The sequence below is a fragment of the Cygnus atratus genome, chromosome 3 (genome assembly GCF_013377495.2).
Source record: "Cygnus atratus isolate AKBS03 ecotype Queensland, Australia chromosome 3, CAtr_DNAZoo_HiC_assembly, whole genome shotgun sequence".
In the NCBI taxonomy this organism is placed as follows: Eukaryota; Metazoa; Chordata; class Aves; order Anseriformes; family Anatidae; genus Cygnus; species Cygnus atratus.
This window is the reverse complement of record NC_066364.1, coordinates 120064635-120087620: the sequence shown is the minus strand read 5'-3', so window position 1 is coordinate 120087620 and position 22986 is coordinate 120064635. Positions and strand designations below refer to the sequence as shown.

Genomic DNA, 22986 nt, shown 5'->3' with positions numbered 1-22986 from the left:
GAAAGAAGGGTGGTTGTGGTAGGTGACTCCCTTCTCAGAGGAACGGAGGGACCCGTTTGCAGACCAGACCTGAGCTGTAGGGAAGTGTGCTGCTTACCTGGGGCTTGGGTCAGGGACATAACTAGAAAACTCCCAGAGCTGGTTCACCCCGCTGATTACTACCCACTACTCATAGTTCAGACAGGCAGCGATGAAATCGCTCAGAGAAGCCTGTGAACTATGAAGAGAGATTTCAGGGGTTTAGGGTGAATAGTTCAAGGAGTGGGAGCGCAGGTTGTGTTTTGTCCTATTCCTTCTGGGGAGGTGAAGGACACGGAGTGGGCTAGGAAAACATGGGTAATGAGTAAGTGGCTGAGGGGCTGGTGTTGAGACAGGAGCTTTGGGTTCTTTGACCATGGGGCAGTTTACTCGACCCCTGGCCTGTTGTCAATGGATGGAACTCACCTGTCTCAAAGGGGGAAATGAATCGTGGTGCAGGAGCTAGCAGGACTCATCAAGAGAGCTTTAAACTAGCTATGATGGGGAAGGGGGTAAAACAGCTCACCAGAGAAGTGCCTAGGGGAACAATACTGAAGCTGGGGGTGAGGCAGATGTCTCGTCTGAAGTGCATCTACACCAATGCACACAGCACGGACAACAACCAGGAGGAGCTAGAAGCAATTGTGCGACAGGCTAACTACGACCTAGTTGCAATAACTGAAATGTGGCGGGATCACTCCCACGACTGAAGTACTGTGATGGATGGCTACAAGCTCTTCGGAAGGGATAGACAAGGTATGAAGGGTGGTAGTGTGGCTCTTTATATTAAAGAGTGTTTTGATGTTGAAGAGCTTGCGGTTGGGAATGATAAAGTTGAGTGTCTGTGGATAAGGATCAGGGGGAAGTCCTGGAGGGGTGACATCTTGGTGGAGGTCTGTTATAGGCCACCTACTCAGGATGAAGATATGGATGAGGCATTCTTTGAGCAGCTTGCAAAAGTTACACGATCACCAGCACTCGTTCTCATGGGAGACTTCAACTTCCTTGATATATGCTGGAAGTATAATACTGTGCAGAGGAACCAGTCCAGGAGGTTTCTAGAGTGTGTTGAGGATAGCTTCGTGATACAGCTGGTTCAAGAGCCTACCAGGGGATGTGCCCCACTAGACCTGCTCTTCACTAACAGAGAAGGACTGGGGGGAGATGTGAAAGCTGGGGACTGTCTTGGGCAGAGTGGCCATGAAATTGTATAGTTTTCTATCCTTGGTGATGTCAGGAGGGTAACTAGCAAAACTGCTGTCTTGAACTTCCGGAGGGCGGACTCTGACTTTGTCCTGAATAGGACACTTATTGCAGAGGTCCCTTGGGAGTCACTACTGAAAGGCAAAGGTGTCCAAGAAGCCTGGACACTCCTCAAGAAGGAAATCTTACAGGCACAGGAGCAGGCTGTACCTGAGTCCCGTAAAGTGAGCTGGAGGGGAAGAAGACCAGCATGGATGAACCGGGAACTTTTATTGAGATTCCAGGAGAAAAAGAGAGTCTATGTCTGCTGGAAGAAGGGACAGGCTACTTGGGGCAACTACAAGGAATTTGCTAAGATATGCAGAGAGGAAGTTAGAAAGGCAAAAGCCCAGCTTGAGCTCAGATTGGCCACTGCAGTAAAAGAGAACAAGAAATCCTTTTACAAATATATTAACAGCAAGAGAAGAACCAAGGAAAATTTCCATCCTTTACTTGATGCAGCAGGGAATGTGATCAATAAGGATAAGGCTGAGGTTCTCAACACCTTCTTTACATCTGTCTTTAATAGTCAGATAGTTATCCTCAGGGTACTTTATGCTTGGACCTGGATGTCCCCTGTGATTCAGGTAGAGAATCACCCACTGTGATCCAGGAAGAGACAGTTAGAGACCTGCTTCTCCATCTGGAATGTCACAAGTCCATGGGACCAGACGAGCTCTACCCGACGGTGCTGAGGGAGCTGGTGGAGGTGATTGCCAAGCTGCTTTCCACCATCTATCAGTGTTCCTGGTTATCTGGAGAGGTCCCAGAGGATTGTAGGCTTGACGATGTGACTCCCATCTACAAGAAGGGCTGTAAGGAGGACCCAGGGAACTACAAGCCTATCAGCCTGACCTCGGTTCCAGGGAAAGTTATGGAGCAAATCATCTTGGGTGAGATCACATGGCACTTGCGTGGCATCCAGGGGATCAGGCCCAGCCAGCACAGGTTCACAAAAGGCAGGTTGTGCTTGTCCAACCTCATCTCCTTCTACGATCGTGTGACCAGACTGGATGAGGGAAGGGCTGTTGATGTAGTCTACTTAGACTTCAGCAAAGCCTTTGACACAGTCTCCCACAGTATTCTCCTGGGGAAACTGGCTGCCCATGGCCTGGACAGGTATACTCTTCTCTGGGTAAAGAACTGGCTGGAGGGCCGTGCCCAGTGGGTTGTGGTTAATGGAATTAAATCCAGCTGGCATCCCGTTACAAGTGGTGTCCCCCAGGGTTTGGTACTGGGGCCTATCTTGTTTAGTATCTTTACTGATGACCTAGATGAGGGAATCGAGTGTACCCTCAGTAAGTTTGCAGATGACACCAAGTCAGGAGGTAGTGTCAATCTGCCTGTGGGTGGGGTGGCCCTTCAGAGGGATCTGGATAGGCTGGGCTGCTGGGCTGAGGTGAATGGGATGAGGTTTAACAAGGCCAGGTGCTGGGTCCTGCACTTTGGCCACAATAACCCCATGCAACGCTATAGGCTTGGGGCAGAGTGGCTAGAAGACTGTGAAGAGGAAAGGGACCTGGGAGTGTTGATTGATTCTCTGCTGAACATGAGCCGGCGGTGTGCTCAGGTGGCCAAGAAGGCCAATGGCAACCTGACCTGTATTAGAAATAGTGTAGCCAGCAGGAGCAGGGAGGTGATCACCCCCCTGTACTCAGCTCTGGTGAGGCTGTACCTTGAGTACTGTGTTCGGTTTTGGGCCCCTCACTACAGGAAAGATATCAAGGCCCTGGAGCATATCCAGAGAAGGACAGTAAAACTGGTGACAAGTCTGGAGCACAAGTCTTATGAGGAGCAGCTGAGGGAGCTGGGATTGTTTAGCCTGGAGAAGAGGAGGCTCAGGGGAGACCTCATTGCACTCTACAACTTCCTGAAGGGAGGTTGTGATGAGGAGGGGGTCGGCCTCTTCTGTCAGATAACTAATGATAGGACTCATGGGAATGGCCAGAAGTTGCACCTGGGGAGATTTAGATTAGATATCAAGAAAAACTTTTTCTCTCAAAGGGTGGTGAGGTACTGGAATGGCCTGCCGAGGAAGGTGGTGGAGTCACCATCCCTCGCAGCATTCAAGAAGTGCCTGGACAAGGTACTATGAGATATGATTTAGTAGCTTAGTGGGTATTATTGGTGACAGGAAGATGGTTGGACTAGATGAATTTGTAGGTCCTTTCCAACCTTGTGTTTCTATGATTCTATGAAAGGTGTGGGGATGCACAGCTTCAAGTGGGACCTGCTGCAGATGTGAAGAGAGCATTCTGTAGCAGGGCAGGAGTCTGCTTACTTTAAAAGGTCTGTGAGTCTTGAGGTTTTGACTTGACTGTTACCAGGCTTCAAATCTGTAACTGACAGAAAGCTACCAAAATGTTAAAAACAGAAGTATAGCTTCAATTTTCTCCCATAATTTGTAGAACTTAAAGGGTGCCTGTTCTCTCTGTGCATTTTCTGTTGTTTCTGATGGTGAAGCTCAACTTCATAAGAGAGCATTACTACGACATGTATTGGTGCAGTACAGATCAGCAGAGAGTTTATCCCAAGAAATCTTAAACAGTTACACCTGTCTTTTAGTCTCTCTTTCAGTAATGTATCGAAGCTACTCCGGTTTTCTTCATGTTATTGTTCATTTCCATTTTAACAACATTATCTGCTTTGATTCCATTTTCTTTACCATAACATGTTTTAATTTTCACATAGTTTCAGTATGCGTGAGAAAGCATTTCTGAAAGATGTTTTATTGCCTTGCAAAGTGATTCTAATGATAATCACAGAATTGTAGGGGTTGGAAGGGACCTCGAGAAGTCATCAGGTCCAACCCCCCTGCCAAAGCAGGTTCATTAGAGCAGGCTGTCCAGGTAGGCATCCAGACGGGCCTTGAATATCTCCAGAGAAGATAACTATTAGTTTATGAATATATTGCTCTTTGGCAACAATTTCTATATTTTTAAGACCATTTTAATCTAGTGTTTTAGAAATGAAAGCGTATTAAAAATACCTCCTCAAACTTTTGTGTTTGTCAAGGTGACAGGTAAAAACTACATCCCCGCATGTCTGCTTGGAATGCTCTAAGATAGGAATGATACAAGACCTTAATTTAAAAAAAATAAAATTTCTTCTGGAATGTTTTAAGTGATCACCTCTCTTATTCTTGCAGAAAGGTGAAGTGATTACCATTTCCCATACTGAACTGCTTTTAGATTATATCACACACAAAGATTTTAAAGCCTCAGCATCACCCCTCCTTGAGACTGAAGAAAAAGATACTTTCCATCCAGTGTACAGAGGACCTTCAAATACTGTCTGTATTCGTCTATTTTGTATTGATGAGAAGTATGAGACTAGGTGAGTGTGGATGAATAGTTACTGCTTTCCTAATCTTAGTGACAACTTTTAATGTAATATTTTTGGACAAATCTGAAAGTTACAGCACCTGCTGGAACTAGGTTAGATTTTTCTTTTTTCTTTTCTTTTTTTTTTTTTAATTTCACTGATAACTTACTGAAATTTTCAACCTCCAGCTAGAACTTCCTACCTGTGATAGAACTATGGGGACAAAAATTAGCAAGTTACTTTTGGTGGAAAAATGCTGGTTGAAATTGGATGTTTCTTTTTCTAAAAAAACATTAAATTCAAATCTAAGAGAGAAGTGCAGTGCTTGTAAGTCTGTGCTCTTAGAAACACTGATACATATGAAAACACTGGTACATACAAAAGAATAATCATGTTGCAGGAAGTCTGTTCAAGAACAGTTAATTTATGGACAATCTAGACTAAAACAAAATGAAGCAAGTCAATTATTCCAGAATAGAATAATTTTTTATTTTAAATTAATACTGAGGTGAAGGACTTGCTCTGGAATGACTCTCAGTACACCAAAGTAACAATACAAAACAGTGATCTGCTGCAACTATGTTGAGAAATAATCTTTCTGTAGTCCAGCTGAATTCTCTGCTCATGGTGTCCTTCTTAGGATAAGGATCTGTCAGTTCTTTGCCCACTTCTGACATTCTGTTCTTCATGTGCACCACTGTTCCTGTTCAAGATATGTTCACTGTGTTTATCTCTGAACATTGCAGACCCTTTCTTCTCTCCCTGGAGACATCTCTGGAACAGTTTGAATTCCAAGATGGATATCTGTGGAGAAGATAGCATTCCTTTCCATAGTCTTCTCCTAAGATTTACACTCATGCAAGGTCCTCTCTTCAGAACTGAGGAGTCTGTAGATCATGGTGTTTTCAGATATTTAACGTGTATCCTTCCCTAGCTTGCACTAGCTTGATCCACCTGTTTGCAAAAGGTACTGACCGTTAGAAAAGCAAATATGTCTGAGAGGATGACATGATGTAATCCTGACTGTATCTCAGAATATTGTCGTGAAGGAGTTACTGCTGACCCTGCATGGCATGGATCCCGAAATAGTAGTTTGGTTTTTGTGTAGGTATGATTGAATCTTAGCCCTCGAGGGAAGTTCACTGCTGAGGAATTTGTATTATCCAGTAAAGTTGCTAAATGTTTCCATCTCTTAGGTCTAGAGCTGTTTTGTGGCTTGCTAGTGCATTTTAAGTAAAATGCAAAAGAACCAAACTGCTAGTATATATCTGCAGATGTTTGATACTTTTTTAAACCCGCTGGAAAATCTCCTACCTATGTGCCTGAATTCCTTGCTACCAAGAAGGTACCAGATACCAAAGAATAGAAAAATACATTGCTGTAACATTTTCCTTTCCCTTAGATATTCTCCTAACTAGTCATAATTATGAATTATATAGGTGAATATATAATAACCAATCAAATCTGTATTTTTAGCATTTTTAGTTTTCACATTTTTCACTCAATCACAAATATATTAATTTTTAAAATACTTCTGCTTCCATCTAGTAATGTTGTTGGTGAAGAAATTAAAGGGAGCTTAGTTATTTTAATTACAGGTCTGGATGGGGAGAGGTTTTATCAGTATTTTTAGGTAACATATATCCGTATAGAATATCTTCAGAAGACAAATTTTGTACTTTGGAACAATACTTCATAAAGCTTCATCATAACTCTATTTGATGGGTTGAGAGCTCTTTGGTATCCTTAAACACAGGAGAAATAGGATTAAATTATTAGATTTCATATGGCTTTTTAAACTCAGATGTCACCTTTCACTGTCCCCATTGGATGAAGAGTGTAATTACTCCAAACCAGGAGGTGAGAAGTGGAAAGAAGTTAAATGGTCAGAAACAATTTCAAAGTATTGATGTTGCCATTAGTCTGATAAAGTACATTGGATAGGTTTGCCAAATGGATACTGACACAAACCTTGGGAATACTGTGGTCTATGACAACAACTTTTTGTAATCTCATTTAACATTTACTGTATACTAATGCTGCCCTCTTAGCCCATGGAAGTCTTCTGGAAATATTTTTTGAGTCAGCAACATCTAAGTCAATTTTTTCCATTCAGTGAAGAAAGTAATGTTTTGATATTATTTCAGACATTGAGGCTTGTTCTTGTTAATAGTGATGCTTCAAACATGCTGATGTGCAGCATGTGACGTCTGCAATTGATTAATGTTGAGTTAGCAGGAATGTCTGATTAGCATTGTGAATAAAGATTCCTTGCATTTATGGGGAAGTAAATATTGAAATGTTTAGGATCTGTTTGTTATGCATTTTTTGTAATAATGTTTGCTCTTGGTTGCAGATCACTGGATTTTTTGCATTATGTTTTCAAGCTTTTTCCAGTACGTATACTTTAAAGTTTTAAAGTTTATGTGTGTGCTTGGTGTGACAGAAGTGCAGCTGTCAGCAAGAGTAGCTCAGGTCTGATGCCTGACTAATTCAGTGACTCACAGGAGTGCAGCATGGCTAGCTACACTGTGCTGAGTTACCCTGAGTCTGACTTCTGTTTTTGGCTGCTTTTGGACTTTCTGTATTGTCTATATAAGTTCTTTGTTTATGTTCCATGGGGGATTTTTTTTATATTTTTTGAGATGCAAATTTAGAGAGCAAATGTTTCGAACTCCTTTAAAATTGTGTATAGATCTATATGGTGCCTAAATTCAAAATAATATCAAGGAAAATACATTACAGGAACCAGAGTTAAATCATAGGAAGCAGCACTATTAAGGGAATCTGTATTACTTGTCTATATCCTAAACTGTGGGTGTTTAGGGCAAAGCTAACGTGAGGTAAACAAGGATATGAATATACAGTGCAGTAACTACTTACCAGGTGTAGTAAGAAAAAAATTAATCACACTATGTGCTCAAGTTGACTGCAAATACAATGTGTGTTTGTATGAATAGGCAACCTGTAGCACATGCACACCAGCAATGCCAAATTCAGGACAAGATGAACATCACTGTATGTATACAAACTTACATTCTTCAGGTTTAGTGTGTGTACAGTGCAAGGTATGGTGCTGTGCATGCACACTGACTATTTGTTCAGGATCTTAGGACACCCTGCTCTCCTTGATGGTCTCACTTGGCTGCAAATGTGCAAAAGATCCCGGACAGGCATACATTGTCTTAAAATTCCACTGCAACAGAATTGCAGGGTAGAAAAAAAAAACTCTCAAGGAAAATAGATTAACCCTAAAGGTGTGGGCATAGGCGTACTGTTTCCACTGAGGAAGAAAAGAAGAACAGGGAAGGGAAGGACCTTAAGGGAATGCCAGCATTTTAACTAAGTCTTTACTACTGGAGCTAAAAGACCCATTTCTGTAAGCCAAGTTTATGTTGGGCTCATCAGTTCCTTTGTGCTGCCCAGGCATCAAGGTGTCTTAAGTAGAACAACATTTGGAGTGTATGGATATTTTAAGCACATTTTTTAAGTTTGTTTATTTTCATTTTATCCCTTCTAGTCAGAAGCTTTGGTGTAAAGCTGACATTAAGATCACTAAGAGCCTATATTCTCTGCAAATGTTTTCAGGACAAAGACTTCTGTATCATCCTTGTGCCACATCATGTGCCGGAGTTCTGCTTGATCCAGAGTTTTGTTCGTGTTGTCCCTTACTTTACTACCCAGCTTGGCCATGAGCTTTACGTGTTCCACCGTGCTGGATTGCTCAAGTGAGTTATGCACCTCGTGACAACAAATGATGTACTCTGAGTTACTTTTGTGGAATATACTTGCATCATCAAACCTGGCACCAGATGCATATTCCTTCATTATCTCAGAGCAAGCTGATATGTCTGCATGGTACAGCACAACATCTTGCAGAAATGGTAGCTTGAGTCCCAAAACCAGTATAGTTGAATAGCACGGGACTGTGCCTGGAACAATTAGGATCAGGGCTAAGTAACTTAGTCTTCAGCAGCATTACTGCAACTGTATCACTTCTTGTGGAGTGAATTCTAAGCCTACTCAGATGTTCCTCCACATAGCACTATACTAGATGGTGTAGAAATACCTTATATTTTCAGTAAAATAAATTAATTAGTGACTTGATTTTTAATGAAACAAAAAATAAGGTAATTAAACATGTAAAAGCAAGTGGTCTTCTGACTGCCAGCATTTATATGGTTTCCTGTAAAGTAAAAAGAAAATTGCAATAGGAGGATTCCTTTAAAGTTTGAATGTATGGTACTAACTTAATGAAGATGAACGTTATTATGGATGAGTAGCTTCTCCAAGCTACTTCATTGTAGAACAAGGCCAACAGAGAAATATGGTGCCACATTTGACCCTTTAGACTTGGGTTGGTTTGAATAGCATTGATATTTGAAAGCCAGATGTAGATTTAATTCTTGGAAACATGATAAAATTCTCTTGCAAGAGAGTACTGCAGTAATGTATTTCTTGAACATACACAGCAGTAACCTCATTGTTAAGTATCTATTTTACCTAATTTATCTCTTTTTCTTGTGTGTGTCAAATCAGGTATTTCATGTTTTTCAAATTTATGCTACTCTGAACATTTCTATAGTCTGAAGTATTGGTAAACTGGGATGCAGAAACTCTGTCTTTATAACTTCTGTCACAATCCTTCATTTGTATCACAAACCTGTGCTGGCCCAAACACCAATCTTAAATTTTTGACACAGTAGGACATTTTCCTTTTGTTTCTTATTAATGTAGCTAAATACTCTGTAATTTCAGAGAAATAATTCTATTTTAGTTGCATACTTAATCACCATTGATGGTATACAAATAGCCTGTGCAGGAGCTGGCCAGCTACTCTTGGACATATGCAGAAGCCTTTTACCATGGGATGAAATTGGGCTTCTGTGTATTATGTAAGAATCCAGCTGGACAAAGATAAAGCCACTGGAGTAATTCCTGTTAATCTCAGTCACAGCTGTTCAGTAATCCAGCAGTAGGATTGGTAGTCATGAGTCCTTTTGCGATTTTGTTCAAAATTAAACTCGTTATCAAGGTTTTTAAAAGACCTTAACATTCTGATTAAATTGTGCATATTCCAAGTCATACCAGTCTTTCCATGACAACAGAATAATGTCATTAGTAGCATTTTCCAGCTCCCCTGCAGCTGTGCTGGAAAGTAGGAAAAAATAGCCTTTAAGTGAGGTTTAGGATCAGAAGAGGTGTGGAAGAAACCAGGTGAAGCTTTTAGAAAGTTTCTGTGCACAACTTGGTGTACAACAGCAGATACTCCCTTAGGAAAAAAAAAAAGAGGGAAGAAAAAAAATTATGAAAAAGTAGAAGATCAATATATTGTACTTGCACCAAGAGCTTTCAAAAGGCATGTGAGTGAAAAGGACATCACATAAAATGGATTAAAAGGAAAACAGGGGTAAGAAGGTGGGAATGTGAAGACATGAAAGGGCAAAATCAGAAGAGGCACAGGCACAAAATGAGATACTGATTAGCAAAGGTTGTAAGAGGAGTAAGGAAAAGTGTTAAGTACACAAAAAGCAAGAGTGCAGCAAATGGAAGTATAGGTCTGCTACTTAACAGTGAAGGAGAAAAAATAACAGATGAGAAGGCATAGGCTGAACTGCTTAATGGGTACTTTCCTTCAATTTTCACTAAAAGGCATAATAATAATAGTGTCCTGGCTTCTGAGCAGTCAAAGGAACTGGGCATCTAAAGTGAGTTAATTCTTTGCTGGAAAAGAAATGAGCCCAAACCTTGGATAGTCCTTCCTACTCTTTCATATTGACAGTGGATCTGGTTGTTTCATTATTTATATATTTATTTCATCTTTAAAACAATTTTCATTTTTTATGTGTTCTGTTTTTTCTAATGCTAAAAATGTAGTTCATTGTTGGCCCAATTGCTTTCTTTTGGCCATTGGAGGGGGAATAACTCAAACCATGGGCACACTAGAGCAGCAGGGAGATAGAGTGCTCACGGGTTGCAGAGTTAACCAGATTGCTGGTCTTGCTGGCCATCATCCTCATCACTTGTTTGATCTTGCAATTAGCTGTCTGTAGAAATGTGTTAACAAGTGTGGAAACTGAGCCAAAGCTCACTTAGAAATTCAGGATTAGTTCGTAATTTGGATGCCAGCTGCAGGGTTTCTTACAGAATGTAGTAATCAAATGTATTGTATGCTTTTGAGCACTCAAATAATTGAGTTGAAAGTATTCCATGAGATTGAGCTGTGAAATTTGCCATAACATATCATATATTATGTAGGGATATATTTTTAAAGTTACTAGAACTGATATTATTAGAACCATATTCCACAAAATCAATATTAATGTGACTTAGGATGAAGAATAGCACATACAAGTTTAAATTGAAAACAAGAACTACAGGAATGGAAATTATACTACATGAATTGCAGGCTTTTGTAAACTGTGGGTGAAAGATTAATTCTTAATTCTTTGAAATTAAGTTTTAATTGAGTTCCTTGAGCAGCACTCCATAAGTCTTAATTGTATGTGAGTCTTGTTTAACCAGGAAGGGTTGATGCCTTTAAAAGATAACAAGAATTTATCAACTGCTGTAGATTGTTACTGTGAAGTAAATTTTTTCTTTTTTGGGTGGGAACATGTTTTATAACCGAGTGTGTGAACTAGTTAGGTGCCAGGGTATTCCTGTCTGTAGCTAACATGTTGGTGGTTTTTGTACAAAAAACCTGCTGGAACATGCTACATTGCATAAACATTTTTATACCGTGTCACTGTCACGTGATTAGTAATTGGCAATCTTATGTTTAGCAGAGGCATTTTATTTGTGTAAATTTATCCTCACGTGTAACTGTTTGAAGAATTGAGGCCTAACACAAGTGTTAGTCATTTGGTGTTTATTGGAGAAATTCCTGTGTTGTATTGATATTCCTGCCTTTCTTTTTTTCCGTATCTGAAGATGACAGTTGGCTCTACTTATTTTTCTTTTTTTCTCCCTCTCTCTCTTTTGTTTTGTTTCTTTTCTTTCTTTTCTTTTTTCTTCCACATGTCTGTATATTAATGGATTCTATTTTTATTTTTAAAGATTCCTTGCTTCCTGTCTCTGGCTTTTAGTCTCAGGAGCACGATACCTTGTGGTTACAGCTATGGCTAGTCTTTGCTTTGTGGCATTGGGATGTAAGTGTTTAGTAGCAATTAAAGCAGCATTTCTGAGTTGTTTTAAGCAGATGGTGTGTGATCTTTCCTGTTATTACACAATAAAATTTAATATACACATTTGGAACAACTGTCATGTAGCAACCAATTTCAGCTATGAAAAGAAAGACGTAGTTAGAGCTTATGGAAGGAAGACATCTTCACATGCATAGTAACTGTAGCCTTTAATTTGTCACAGAGAAAACTTCTACTTTTTTTCTTTTTTACTAGGTCCTTTAATGTAAGAAGAGCAACAACAAATGATATACCTGGTGTCAAAATGCTTATTAAAACCCTTAGCTTGAATGAAAGTATATTGAATGACTTAAAGATATTTACTTTGGCTCGCAGGGATCCAGTGAGTATTTGCTGCAAATGCGTTTACAGTAGAATGGATAAATACAGATAAATACATCAAGAACTTATTATGTTACTCTAAACAGGTGTACTCTATGTATGTACTCAGTCAGTATCAGCAGTTGGTATAGGCTGTATTCAGCCTGACTTGATGGTTAATCTGATCTGTCACCTAGACCAACTGCCCCTTTTTCTGGTGATTCTGCAAATGCTGAGACAGGAGCAGGATGAATACTTTTTGTTGTTGTTGGCCACGCACAGCCTGATTTTCATTGTTGCTTTTCTTGCATGTACATCTGACTGCATGATGAATACATAAGTGTGTTTTGTTACATGATAGGGGCCTATTTCTCCTTTCCATAACACAACCAGACATATGCTTAGGAAACAGTAGGGAACATCAGAATATTTTTGCTCGGTGGAACATGCTACATGGACAAAATAGCGAGTATTAACATTACCAATCATACAACTGCAGGGAAATCCATTTTATACTGCTATTGATGAAGATTATGTATATTTTAATTAATGTTATTTCCTAACATCAGAACTTAACCCAGGACTAAATTAGTGGCTGAGCCTATAGCACTGCTGTAGCAGCTAGACCTAACCTAAACTTTAGTCAGTGTGGTTCTGCATGGTCAGGAGTTCGACTATATACAACACTGTTCTAAGCATTCATTATGTCTTGAGTTTAGGAAGAGCTAAATTTGGGTAGTGCATGAATATGCACTGGGAAAATATTTTAACTGTGGTCATGTGGCGAAATACACGTTTACAGTAAAATATTGAGATCAATAATAAAATAGGAACTGTGCCTATGTTGCTGTTGCCTTGCAGGATGGGACCCCAGTACAAGCATTCATAGCAGAAGTTTTGGATCAAATAGTTGGCATTTCAGTCATTAGAGATGAAATGGTAAATTCTATTTATATTTTCCCCATTTGCTACGTTTCTATTGTATGAAAATAGTAACAATGAGCCCTCAGCACCGAAGGCTGAGTTCTGTGCTTGCCACTATACATGTACCTAACAGAAAATACATGTGAAAAATAATGCTTCTTTAAGCTTTCTATTTCTTTCCTATGTAAACTGTATTATTTCCCTTCTCATGTACTATGATTGACATGCAAATGAAAAAAAAATCATCCCGTTATTTGCAAGAAATTGTTTGATGGGTTCTGAAAGTATGCCTCCTGCATCCTTTTTTGGTTCTTTAGCATAAAGCCATTCTGCCTCCAGGTGTTTGGAATTACTTATTTTGCCCCCAAGAATCCAAAGTTAGTGAGCAGTTTTGCTAAGCATACTGCAAAGAGTAGCACCTGTCCTTCGAGATTTCCTTTCTTAACTTCTTTTCCCAACAGTAGTTTATAAATTGCACTTGACTTCAAAACAAATGAGCAAAAAACATATGCTCTAATGGAATACCGAAAAAAGATAAAGTTGAACATTATTCTTGGAAAATAAACATTCTTTAATGCTTAGTTTTATGGACTTCTGATATTATTGAAAAGGTAGATTATAGATCTTTCAACAACTGTAGTGCTTAGTTCTTAAACTAAGGAGTAGTTGCTCCTGTTTTTGAAAACAGCTGTTTATTATTCTAAGTGCGTTAAGAGGATGCAACAATTCCTGGAGTGTATAAATATGCAAAAATCCCAGCTTATCACTTTAATAGGGGAAATCTGTTGGAGAGCCTTTCTTGCACAGCTCTTTTCTGTAAAATTCCCCTCTGTTGGTTTAATTCTTGTGAGAAGACCAGGCTTCTATGCCTTGAACTCCGCCAAACAGAGATGTTTTTTGTGTTTTTCTTTTTGTTGTTTTCTTCCCCATGAATGTCCATTAACCTGTATCAGCAGTTGTTGTGAAGGGGTCAAATATGCATTCCCTGTAAATAAAGGTGGACAAATAGAATAGTAGTTTTTGATACAATGAAAAGATTTCCAAGAAAAATGTGTTTAGTCAATGTGCTTTTTAATTGAGAATAACCCTCAAAGGCTCTTCATTTTCACTGGAGCAGGCTGCCCAGGGTGATTGTGGAGCCTCCTTCTCTGGAGATATTCAAGGCCCGTCTGGACGCCTACCTGGGCAACCTGCTCTAGGGAACCTGCTTTGGCAGGGGGGTTGGACCCGATGATCTCTTGAGGTCTCTCCCAACCCCTTCAATTCTGTCATTCTGTGATTCATTTTGGTATTCTTATTTAATTCCTTAATTGATAAAAAGCAACTCATTGGCTCTTGCTAAAATACTGTGGATGTAGCTGTTTCATCACTGCTGATTTCCAGTTTCTTACTTTCCAGGATATTGAGTATATTCGATCACATTACAATATTGAAGACTTTATTCATTTTAACCACCACCAGCAAGAGGAACATGGACGTCTTTACCACTTTGCCTTAAATCCAATATTTCATCACTATACCAAACACTTTCTAAAGGAGATTCTTCGCTTAGCCCACAAATCTTCTCTTTACTACCCTATTTATCCACAGTATGAAGAGGGCAAGGTAATAAGGAAGTTGTTTGCATTTTACATATTAAAAATTGTCACCTTTGCTCACTTTGTTCTTCTTGCTTCTATGACTGACTGTAAACAGGAATTGTCTTAGCAACCTGGAGCAAATTGTACTTTGTTTTCTTGTGCCACATAATCTGCATTCATGGACACATCTGTTGCATAGCAGGCTTAGTCTGTAGTGCTGTTAGCAGTGCACGCAAGTCATAACTTACTCAGTATCTTCAGGAAGCGTGTGGAGGACCATAAGTTTGATGTGTACTTGTCCATGGCTCTTTACCCAGGCTGTTAAGAGAGTGGAGCTCTTCTTAGGGGGTGGCTTCTTCTGAGATGAATGATTCTTTGTGAGTGTCTGTTTTTCTATCAAATTTAGAGGATCCTAGGGCAACTGTTCTCTAAATGTGGTTAGATGTCTTAAGTTACACACGTTAGTATGTTGCCCCAGGAGCAGCACAGTAGAAGAATAATTTGTTTGCTGCCTCCTCATTGTTTCTGGGTGACGTATATCTGCTTCTTACCCCCATAGGTTCTCGTATTTGTTGTATGAGTCCCTTCCATTAAATATACTGTAGTACTTAGGGTCAAGTTTCTGCCCTTTACTGTCCTTTCCCAATAGATCTGTTCCAGGATGAGGTAGCAAGCATTCAGTATTCCCAGTCCTGCCTAAGTTCTTGCCCCTAGGTTAGACGTGTAGTTAAAAAACAAAGAACTGTCGCAACTCATCAAGTGAGGACCAACATAATGTTTTCTGTTTAATTGCTTTCAATAAGCCAATACATTTGACATGTCTTTGTCATTTGCATGTCAGTTACCAAGCAAATATTAAATGACAAGGTATAATGCACATATATCACCTTTATATTTAACAATTTATATTTCTTGTCATAGTTTATTACTAGAACCAAAATGAGTTGTGCTGTCTCACATACAGCTACTCAGCTACACAATGAATTTTGAGAAGTACTCCTATTTGTTAAGATTCAGAATGAATTGGGGGGCAGGGAAGAAAAAAGGAATTATGTCACTGAGCATAGTATAGCATGAGCATGTGCAAGGGAAAAGTATCAAAACTACATCCAAGTGGCTTATAAGAGTACTTCGAAAGTGATTTAGGTACTTCAGACTTTCATCAAAACTCAGGAGGATCTAGGTACCTCATTGTTACTGAAAACAAATGTGTTTCTGCAAGTGCTACAGAAAAAAAATAAGAACCTAATGCTGCATGAGAAGATTCATTTCCAAGAACATAATTTGTGGAAGCAGAAGAAAAGATTCTTCTAAAAATACCCACATGTCTGTATTGTTATCAGTCTCATGTCAGGCAAGAAAAGGGAGCACAAAGTAAAATTTACAATCATGTCAATGCATTGGTGTGCAGCCATCTACGGCTAGTATCTAGCCCAGCCAAATCACCTAGGCTCCTTGCAGAATTAATGGAGAAAACACAGTGCACGCAGAGGGCAGTTCATCTATCGATCGTAGCTACCTATCTTAGGAGGGAAAGAATTGCCCTCTGGAGATGCTCACCTCTTTCTTCAGTTCTTGGGGGTATCTGCATGGCTAGCTGGACTAAGCTCCAAGCTTTTAGATGGCGACTGAGATGAATTCAGTCCTCTGACTTATGTGGTTTTGGAATTGTCACCTTTTTCAACATAGGGATTTTTACAAGTTGGACAGGTCCATTTTCAGAAGGGTGTATTTTTCTGCTTCTCCAGTGTGCACTTTTGTGGAGTTCTATGAAGTGCTCTCTTGAGAAACCAATGTCCTTGCGTAGCATTAGGTTCTCAAGTTCTTCAGAGGCACTTACAAAAATGCAGTTTAATGGCAGTGGATGGAAGGAGAAGTTAATCATACTAATAATTCCAGTTTGGTCTATTTCCAGGTTAGAGTTCCTTTAAGTTACTTTAGCTCATCGTTGCTTTCTAATAAGCAGTAGAAGTGATATTTTACTCAGTTCTCAGTGTAGTAACATTTTTTTCGATCTTTGTGGATGGAATGGTACTTCAGTGTAATTTAGTTTGAATTAATGGTCATTCTCTATTTCCTGTAATTCTTTTCTTTTTTTCCTTTTCGTGTCATAAGTTATGATGGAGCCAGTCATACCATAATAAATGGAATAAAGCTACTTCTAATGATCCATGCTAGTCACATTAGCATTAGGGTTTTCATTCACTTCAAGTTTATGCCAGTTTATTAATATTTATCACTTGGATGAAATTGACATTTTAGTTGGTATAGAATTTTTATATAAATTCATAACCATTCTCTGCCAAACAAGTAAAGGTTAGCAGTAAGTAGATAACATAGCTTAATGAGGTCAAATCAAGCTGATTCATGATCACTATGGAGAAGAATATCCTCCTGGGGAAAATACTTGTGCTGAAAAATCCCATAAACCAAACCACTTGTTTATCTGTCATTCCCACAGAGATAGTAATGTAATTACTCTCATAATTATCTTCATTAGTGTCAGGAATTATCTGCAATTCATTCCTCTGCTCTGAGTATGTTTGTTTATTTACTGATTTTTCTCTCAGATTTAGCCAACAGAGCTAAGAATTTTGTATTTGCAAAGCCATACAAGAGACATCTGTGATGCACTGTTCTGACATTCTCTCTGCTGAAGTATAGATCTCTGTCTTTCAGTTTCAGAATCCTTGTGCCCATTCCCTGACATCTGCCCTTCATTACATGGTTCCCGTGCGACCAAGACGACAGATTGTCTATCCTCTGGAAGAGCTTGGCATAAACGCTCCATCAGAGCAGGTCTCCAAGGATCAGGTGGGTAACAGAAGCAGCAGCAGGCAAGAGGCATAGTGCCAGCTAATGCAGGGTTTGGCAGATGGGATGGCATTACCAGCTTCGTGTTGATAGGTTGCTTCTTAATTACATTGAACATGGTGTCCGTACCCTTACAATCCCAGCTCTGCTTCTGCGCTACCATTGCTTCTTCTAAGCTTGAATTTAAAACATATTGCAACCAGCAATTGCTGAACTATTACATTTACCTACTAATACATGCTTATGTTTTACCAATATTTTTCCATGGTGGTACTTTCAGACTCATAACACATTTTAAATGTTCTGACTTACTATTTATTCCCACTTCCTGGTAAGTTTATTTAGGTATTATGCTCTCCAAGTGAAAAAATACAATTTTATGCTTCTGACAATTTCTGTAGAAATTGCTTATATCAATTTTTTTTATCAGTCCCGAAGTCAGTTTTCTTCAATGCATAGGGTACCTTCAAAAATGCTTCAAAATACCAGGAATAATTTATCAGCAAAGAAAAAGTTTGTTTTCACTACCAAACAGTTCTTATTTATGTAGGACTCATGCAGTCAAGAGTTTCTGAAATTCAAGTCTCTTAAAATTTCATTGGTTAAATAACTTACACTTTATGCTGTCTTATAGCTTTAAATAACTAAAATTTGATGTGAAGAGGCTCCTCACAAGAATAACTAGTGAAGCTGAAATACTATGAAAAAAAACAATTAGTGATAGATACTCTCAGTAGGTGACTGTAATTTACTAAAGAAACATAATTAGGGAGCTTTATGTCTGTCTACTACCTTCCAGTTGGCTGAGATGGGTTCCCATATAATATTTTTAGTGCTGTCCTTTTCGCAGTTAGTCAGTAATTTTTGACATTCAAAATTCTTAATTAGGTAGCAATTGGCAAAGCAAAATCCAGAGCATGGCTGAGCCCATTGAATTGAGTTTGGCTTTGTTGAACAAAGTCTTTCCCTCAGCATGTACATCCTTACCTTCCTCTTCTATACAGAATAAACTATCTAAGCCTTCTTTTTTAAACTCCTTCCTATTTTATCTTTAAAGTGTGCTGGTACTCCTACTAGAAGAGCTCATCTTAGTGTTTTTATTGGAGATAGAAAATTACAAACCTCCAATTTCTAAAAGATTTGCAAACTGGTGTCTGCTCATTCCTGGGTTCTTTCTAAGGATTTCTGAGAGTTGCAGGTAGTGAGATAATTGTTTAAAATCTCCAATGTTTAATAAATTTCTGTTGAGTAAAACACACAAATATTTCACTAGCAAAGTTTTGCTGGGGAAAAAAAAAGTTAGCACCATGTAAGTATCCATGCATATGCACCAGCATTAATTATAGATTTTTGACAGACTGTGTTCTATCAAAACTGACATCTGGGGTTGATCCCTAGGCAGTAACTTGAGGATAAAGCTAGTCCTGTACTGCTGCCTATAGTTTTCTGAAATACCAAGAATTTGAAACCATACAAAGCTAAACTGACTCTTCTGTTGAGTGAAAGAAATGACCTCTGGCCAGCATCAGTTGGGAAAGCTTTATAATTTAAGAGGTAACCTACCATGGGGGACTGCATGTGCTAGTATAAGTAAAAAGCTGTTGCTGCTTTCAGATCTTGGATGTTTTGTTAGCTCTGGCAAGTAGCCAGGCCTAAGGCATTTGCCCTCTCTTTAATGTTGCAGAAAGGAAGATTGATGCAAATCAATAATCTACTCTTCTCTGCAAAATCCTGCAGCTAAGTTGCAAATAAAACGAGGTGTATTTTTATAAAATTAGTATAATTAGCTTTCAGCAGGCACATGATTATTATACCTCTACATTATTTTAGCAATCAAAAAGTGTGCTCAGACAGAAACAGAAGGCACAATTCCTGTTGCAAGCAGCAAGATACTACATATAACTCCTTGATAGAATAACTGCCAAATGGAAAGGTTGAGAATAGTCACCTCTAAAAATAGCGAGACACATTTTGGTCATGGAAGAGAGATGCTAGCAGGCTATAAAGTGAGGTAAAACGGAAATGAAAAAGAATGTTGGAAGGAAAGTGTGGAGAAGAGAGAGGGAAAAATGAAAGGCAGAAGAGGCTGGAGTAGGAAGTAGTGGGAAACTTTCTGAGGCAAGCACTTTAATAACAGTAAGGAGAAAATGTCATTTACCATCTTTGTTAGGATGGTTTTAAACAAGATCTTTCCCAAGCTGTTGTGTAGATATGGCAGGAACTTGCAGGGTCTTAAAACCGTTGGGCAAGCAGGACTTCCAAGTAGTTGAGACAGCTCCGCCTGTCTTTTTCACATGTTTCTTCTGGCTTGCTAAGCTTCTTTTAATTGAGGTGAGTTTTCCTTCTTATGTTAAAAAATACAAGCAAACAAACAAACAAAACCCACTTCTTTCTGAAATTAGCACAAGCCCACTTTGTTCCTGAAAGCTGAAGGACTGGTTATTATTGTAATTCCTGTTGTAGGTAGCTCTGCAATGGTGGCAGTTTTTTCACATGCCATTTACAATCTCTGTGTTGTAATTTAAGTCGATTTTGAAAATGTAGAATTTTCATTTGAAAATTCTTTTTTCAATTCTTTTTCAATTCTTTCTTGAAAATTCTGCCTTTCCTAATTAATTGCTTGAGTATCTCTGTTATGATGGAGATAATTGTAATGAAATTCTTGCTTTGATACCCACAAAATGCCCCTTGATATCTAGCCATCAACATCTGCTTCTCATCTACTGCTTTTGCAGCTTTTTGCCCTCCTCTTGTCCCAGCCTTTTTTTGAGCTGTCTCTCTCTTTTTCTTGCTGCAAAATTTATTTTTCACCAGTAACAGCTTGGGGCTCAGCAGCTCAGCCATTCGGTGTCTGAGCACAGCTCTTGATTTGTGCATACATATCTCTGTAGGCCATTAGTGGCTTAGTATCATAGAGAGAGTGCTCAGTGGGAGCCTGGGGGCTCAATCAATTTGTGTCTCTCTTTAATACGTTCCAGCCTGCTTGTGACCTTGAAGAGATTCACTTGTTAACAGTGACCAAGTACAGATAACGAGGACCTGCAAGGACTCTCTTCCCTGTTTCCTTCCTCCAAAGCCAGAAGCCAAAGCAGTGATCTAAATCAGGAAAGCTTTGCCCTCAGCTAATTCGCATGTGTTGCCAGTCCGGTAGGATCCTGGCTGTGCAGAAGAGAGGTGGTTTTCCTGCAGGTCTGGATCAGTTGTCACAGACAGATGAGCACCAGAAGTTGTTGTTTGTCTGTAATAACTTGCTCTCCTCATCCCTCTGTCAAAGCTCTAGTCTACTCCAGAGTCTGGAAAAAGAGAAAAGAGGAAAACCCTATGTGCTACTCTGTATGGACTCCTGGCATGCTCACACCTGCTTCTAGCAAGCAGAATGAACTGGGTTTCATGGTGTTTATGACAGCATGGGTCCTTCCTTCTGTAGTCTTTCTTGGAGAGCTTGGTGTAAGGTAGAGATATTTGCTCTTAATGCAGAAATTTATCATATGAAAACATAACTTACCAATAACCAAGCAACTGTTTAACTGCAATTATCCAGCCACCCCATTCACGCCTTGTCCTTTCATTCAGTATTGTTTCTGGTTTGAGACAGGCTTTGGCCTGTGTTGCCTCTTTGCTCGTGGTTAAAATGGCCATGACTCTGAAGAAATACAGACTTTAGACACTCTGTTCCTCTTCTCTGATTCCTGTCCTTGTTATTAAAGCCTTGTGCTGGTTTTAAGGCAACCACAGGTTTTTTCACTGTTGCTCCTAAATCACGACTCTGTGCTGCTTCGTCTTGTGCTTCAGAAGACCCGACGCTTCCCAAGCAGTGCCTGTCCATTTTCTAAAGGGCTGAAAATTCTTATGACCATAGTAACATCTTCCTGTAATAGTCACTAATGATAGTGTGTGTTTTTATTGCATTCCTTGAGATGGCAAATACATTTTGCTGCTGATTTTCTGTGTCTGATCCTACAAAACTCTATCTTGCATCCCTTTACTGAAGAGATTGGGATAAATCAGGTGAGGATTTACTGAGAAGGCACAGAGGGGGCAGCCTTATACTCCCTAGTCTCCCGCTGCAGCCCTCTGGAATGACACTGTTGCTAATGGTCTTATTTGCATTTAATCCTGGAAGTACCCAGACTTTGGGATGGCTGTTAAGCCTGCCCTTCTCTAGCAAGCATATCAGAAGTTCCACAAATTAGCTCAAAATTGCATCAGGCCATACATCTGCCAAGCTATAGAGTTTCATGACACAGACCTGAAAAAGCTCCTGTCTGCTCATTAGATCAAACACTTTCTACAGCTGTTCCAAATCAAAAAGAAATCTCTGATTTTTTGTATTCAGAATCAGTAAACAGCATTGAAGCGCCAATTGGCAGAAGATCCAAAGATTCAAAATCTTAATTCCCACAGTGTTAAAACAGATTAGATTATTATTGTGTTTTGCACATCTGTCAGTCATTTCAGTCATGTTATGTTAAAAAGCAGTTGGTTACAGCAGAATACTAAATATCTTATGAAGTGCTGCTGGCCTTTAAGGTGCCTGTACTTGTTGGTGGAGTAGAAAACTGTAGATAATGAAATAATTTTTAATGATATCTTCATAAATAAACAATTTGTAAACTTGTTTGCTTTCTCACCATCTGGGAGCATTCTGTTATCCATCTGCTTCATGTAATTATCAATAAAAGGGAAGAATAGGTGATATAATTAACAAGAATAACTGATCCACAACAAAGAAAAAAATGTCACACATCTGTCAAATTATTTACTTGTTTCTGCCTGATCATTATTATTCATGCTATTGGGTTTGTTATATATTTTTTATTTCATGGTATCATTCAAGCTGTCAGGTTTTATTGCACAGTTCGGAATTGTTTCTTGCGCTATAGCTTGTAAAAGGAAGGCAGAACAATTGAATGTTGTGGAAGTCTGCACAGCATTGTATAAATCTATTTTAAAGTAACATACACAATAAATCTTTCTCGGGTAATTTTGTACTTCTCAAGTCATGCTACGGGTGCATTAGAGGAAATGTCTAAACTGGGACAAGAAGTAGTGAGTGAAGGAGTGACAGGCAAAAGCACGGAGTGAGGTGCTCAATCCAGTCTTGAGTTTGCTGAGCTAGTCCACTGTGAACTTGTTCAAGGCTTGAGTGTTGCCAGGGTTCCTGGAGTGATGTCCAGGAAATGACTATAGGGGGAAGATTACCTGTACAGCAGTGGGTTTGGTGCTGCGTCCCACCACAGAAAAAGTTAGCCATAGTTCTGTGATGTCTTCCCTTCAACATTATTCAGTAATAAAAATTGAAAGTGCGCTGAATTACTAAAAGTGGTTAAGAAAAACTGTTCTTGCTATTTTACGTTATAGCTGCCTGCCCTCCCCTAAAATGTATTTTGACTTCGTAGAAAATCTGTAGCAATAGGAAATTTCATTTTGGCTCAGTTTGTTCTATATGGATTGGAGTGAGGCAGTGGAATATACTGAAAGTGGCTAAAACATGAAAGTTGTTTGTTGTTTTTTTAAATCAGTAAGCCTCGGTTAAGATAAAAGAGAATGAATGTAGCAAAAAAAGCTTAAGTAAAATG

The 22986-nt window shown here is 39.2% G+C and overlaps 1 protein-coding gene across 1 annotated transcript in view; it reads left to right on the top strand.

Moving 5' to 3' along the window:
- The window catches only part of CFAP61 (cilia and flagella associated protein 61), a 106952-nt gene that overhangs the window by 21067 nt on the left and 62899 nt on the right, over positions 1-22986 (top strand). The window contains exons 10-16 of the mRNA XM_050709837.1: positions 4409-4596; positions 6941-6980; positions 8173-8312; positions 11985-12111; positions 12951-13028; positions 14412-14618; positions 17273-17407. Of these exons, the coding sequence (XP_050565794.1) occupies positions 4409-4596; positions 6941-6980; positions 8173-8312; positions 11985-12111; positions 12951-13028; positions 14412-14618; positions 17273-17407 (915 nt within the window). The remainder of the gene's footprint in view (positions 1-4408; positions 4597-6940; positions 6981-8172; positions 8313-11984; positions 12112-12950; positions 13029-14411; positions 14619-17272; positions 17408-22986) is intronic.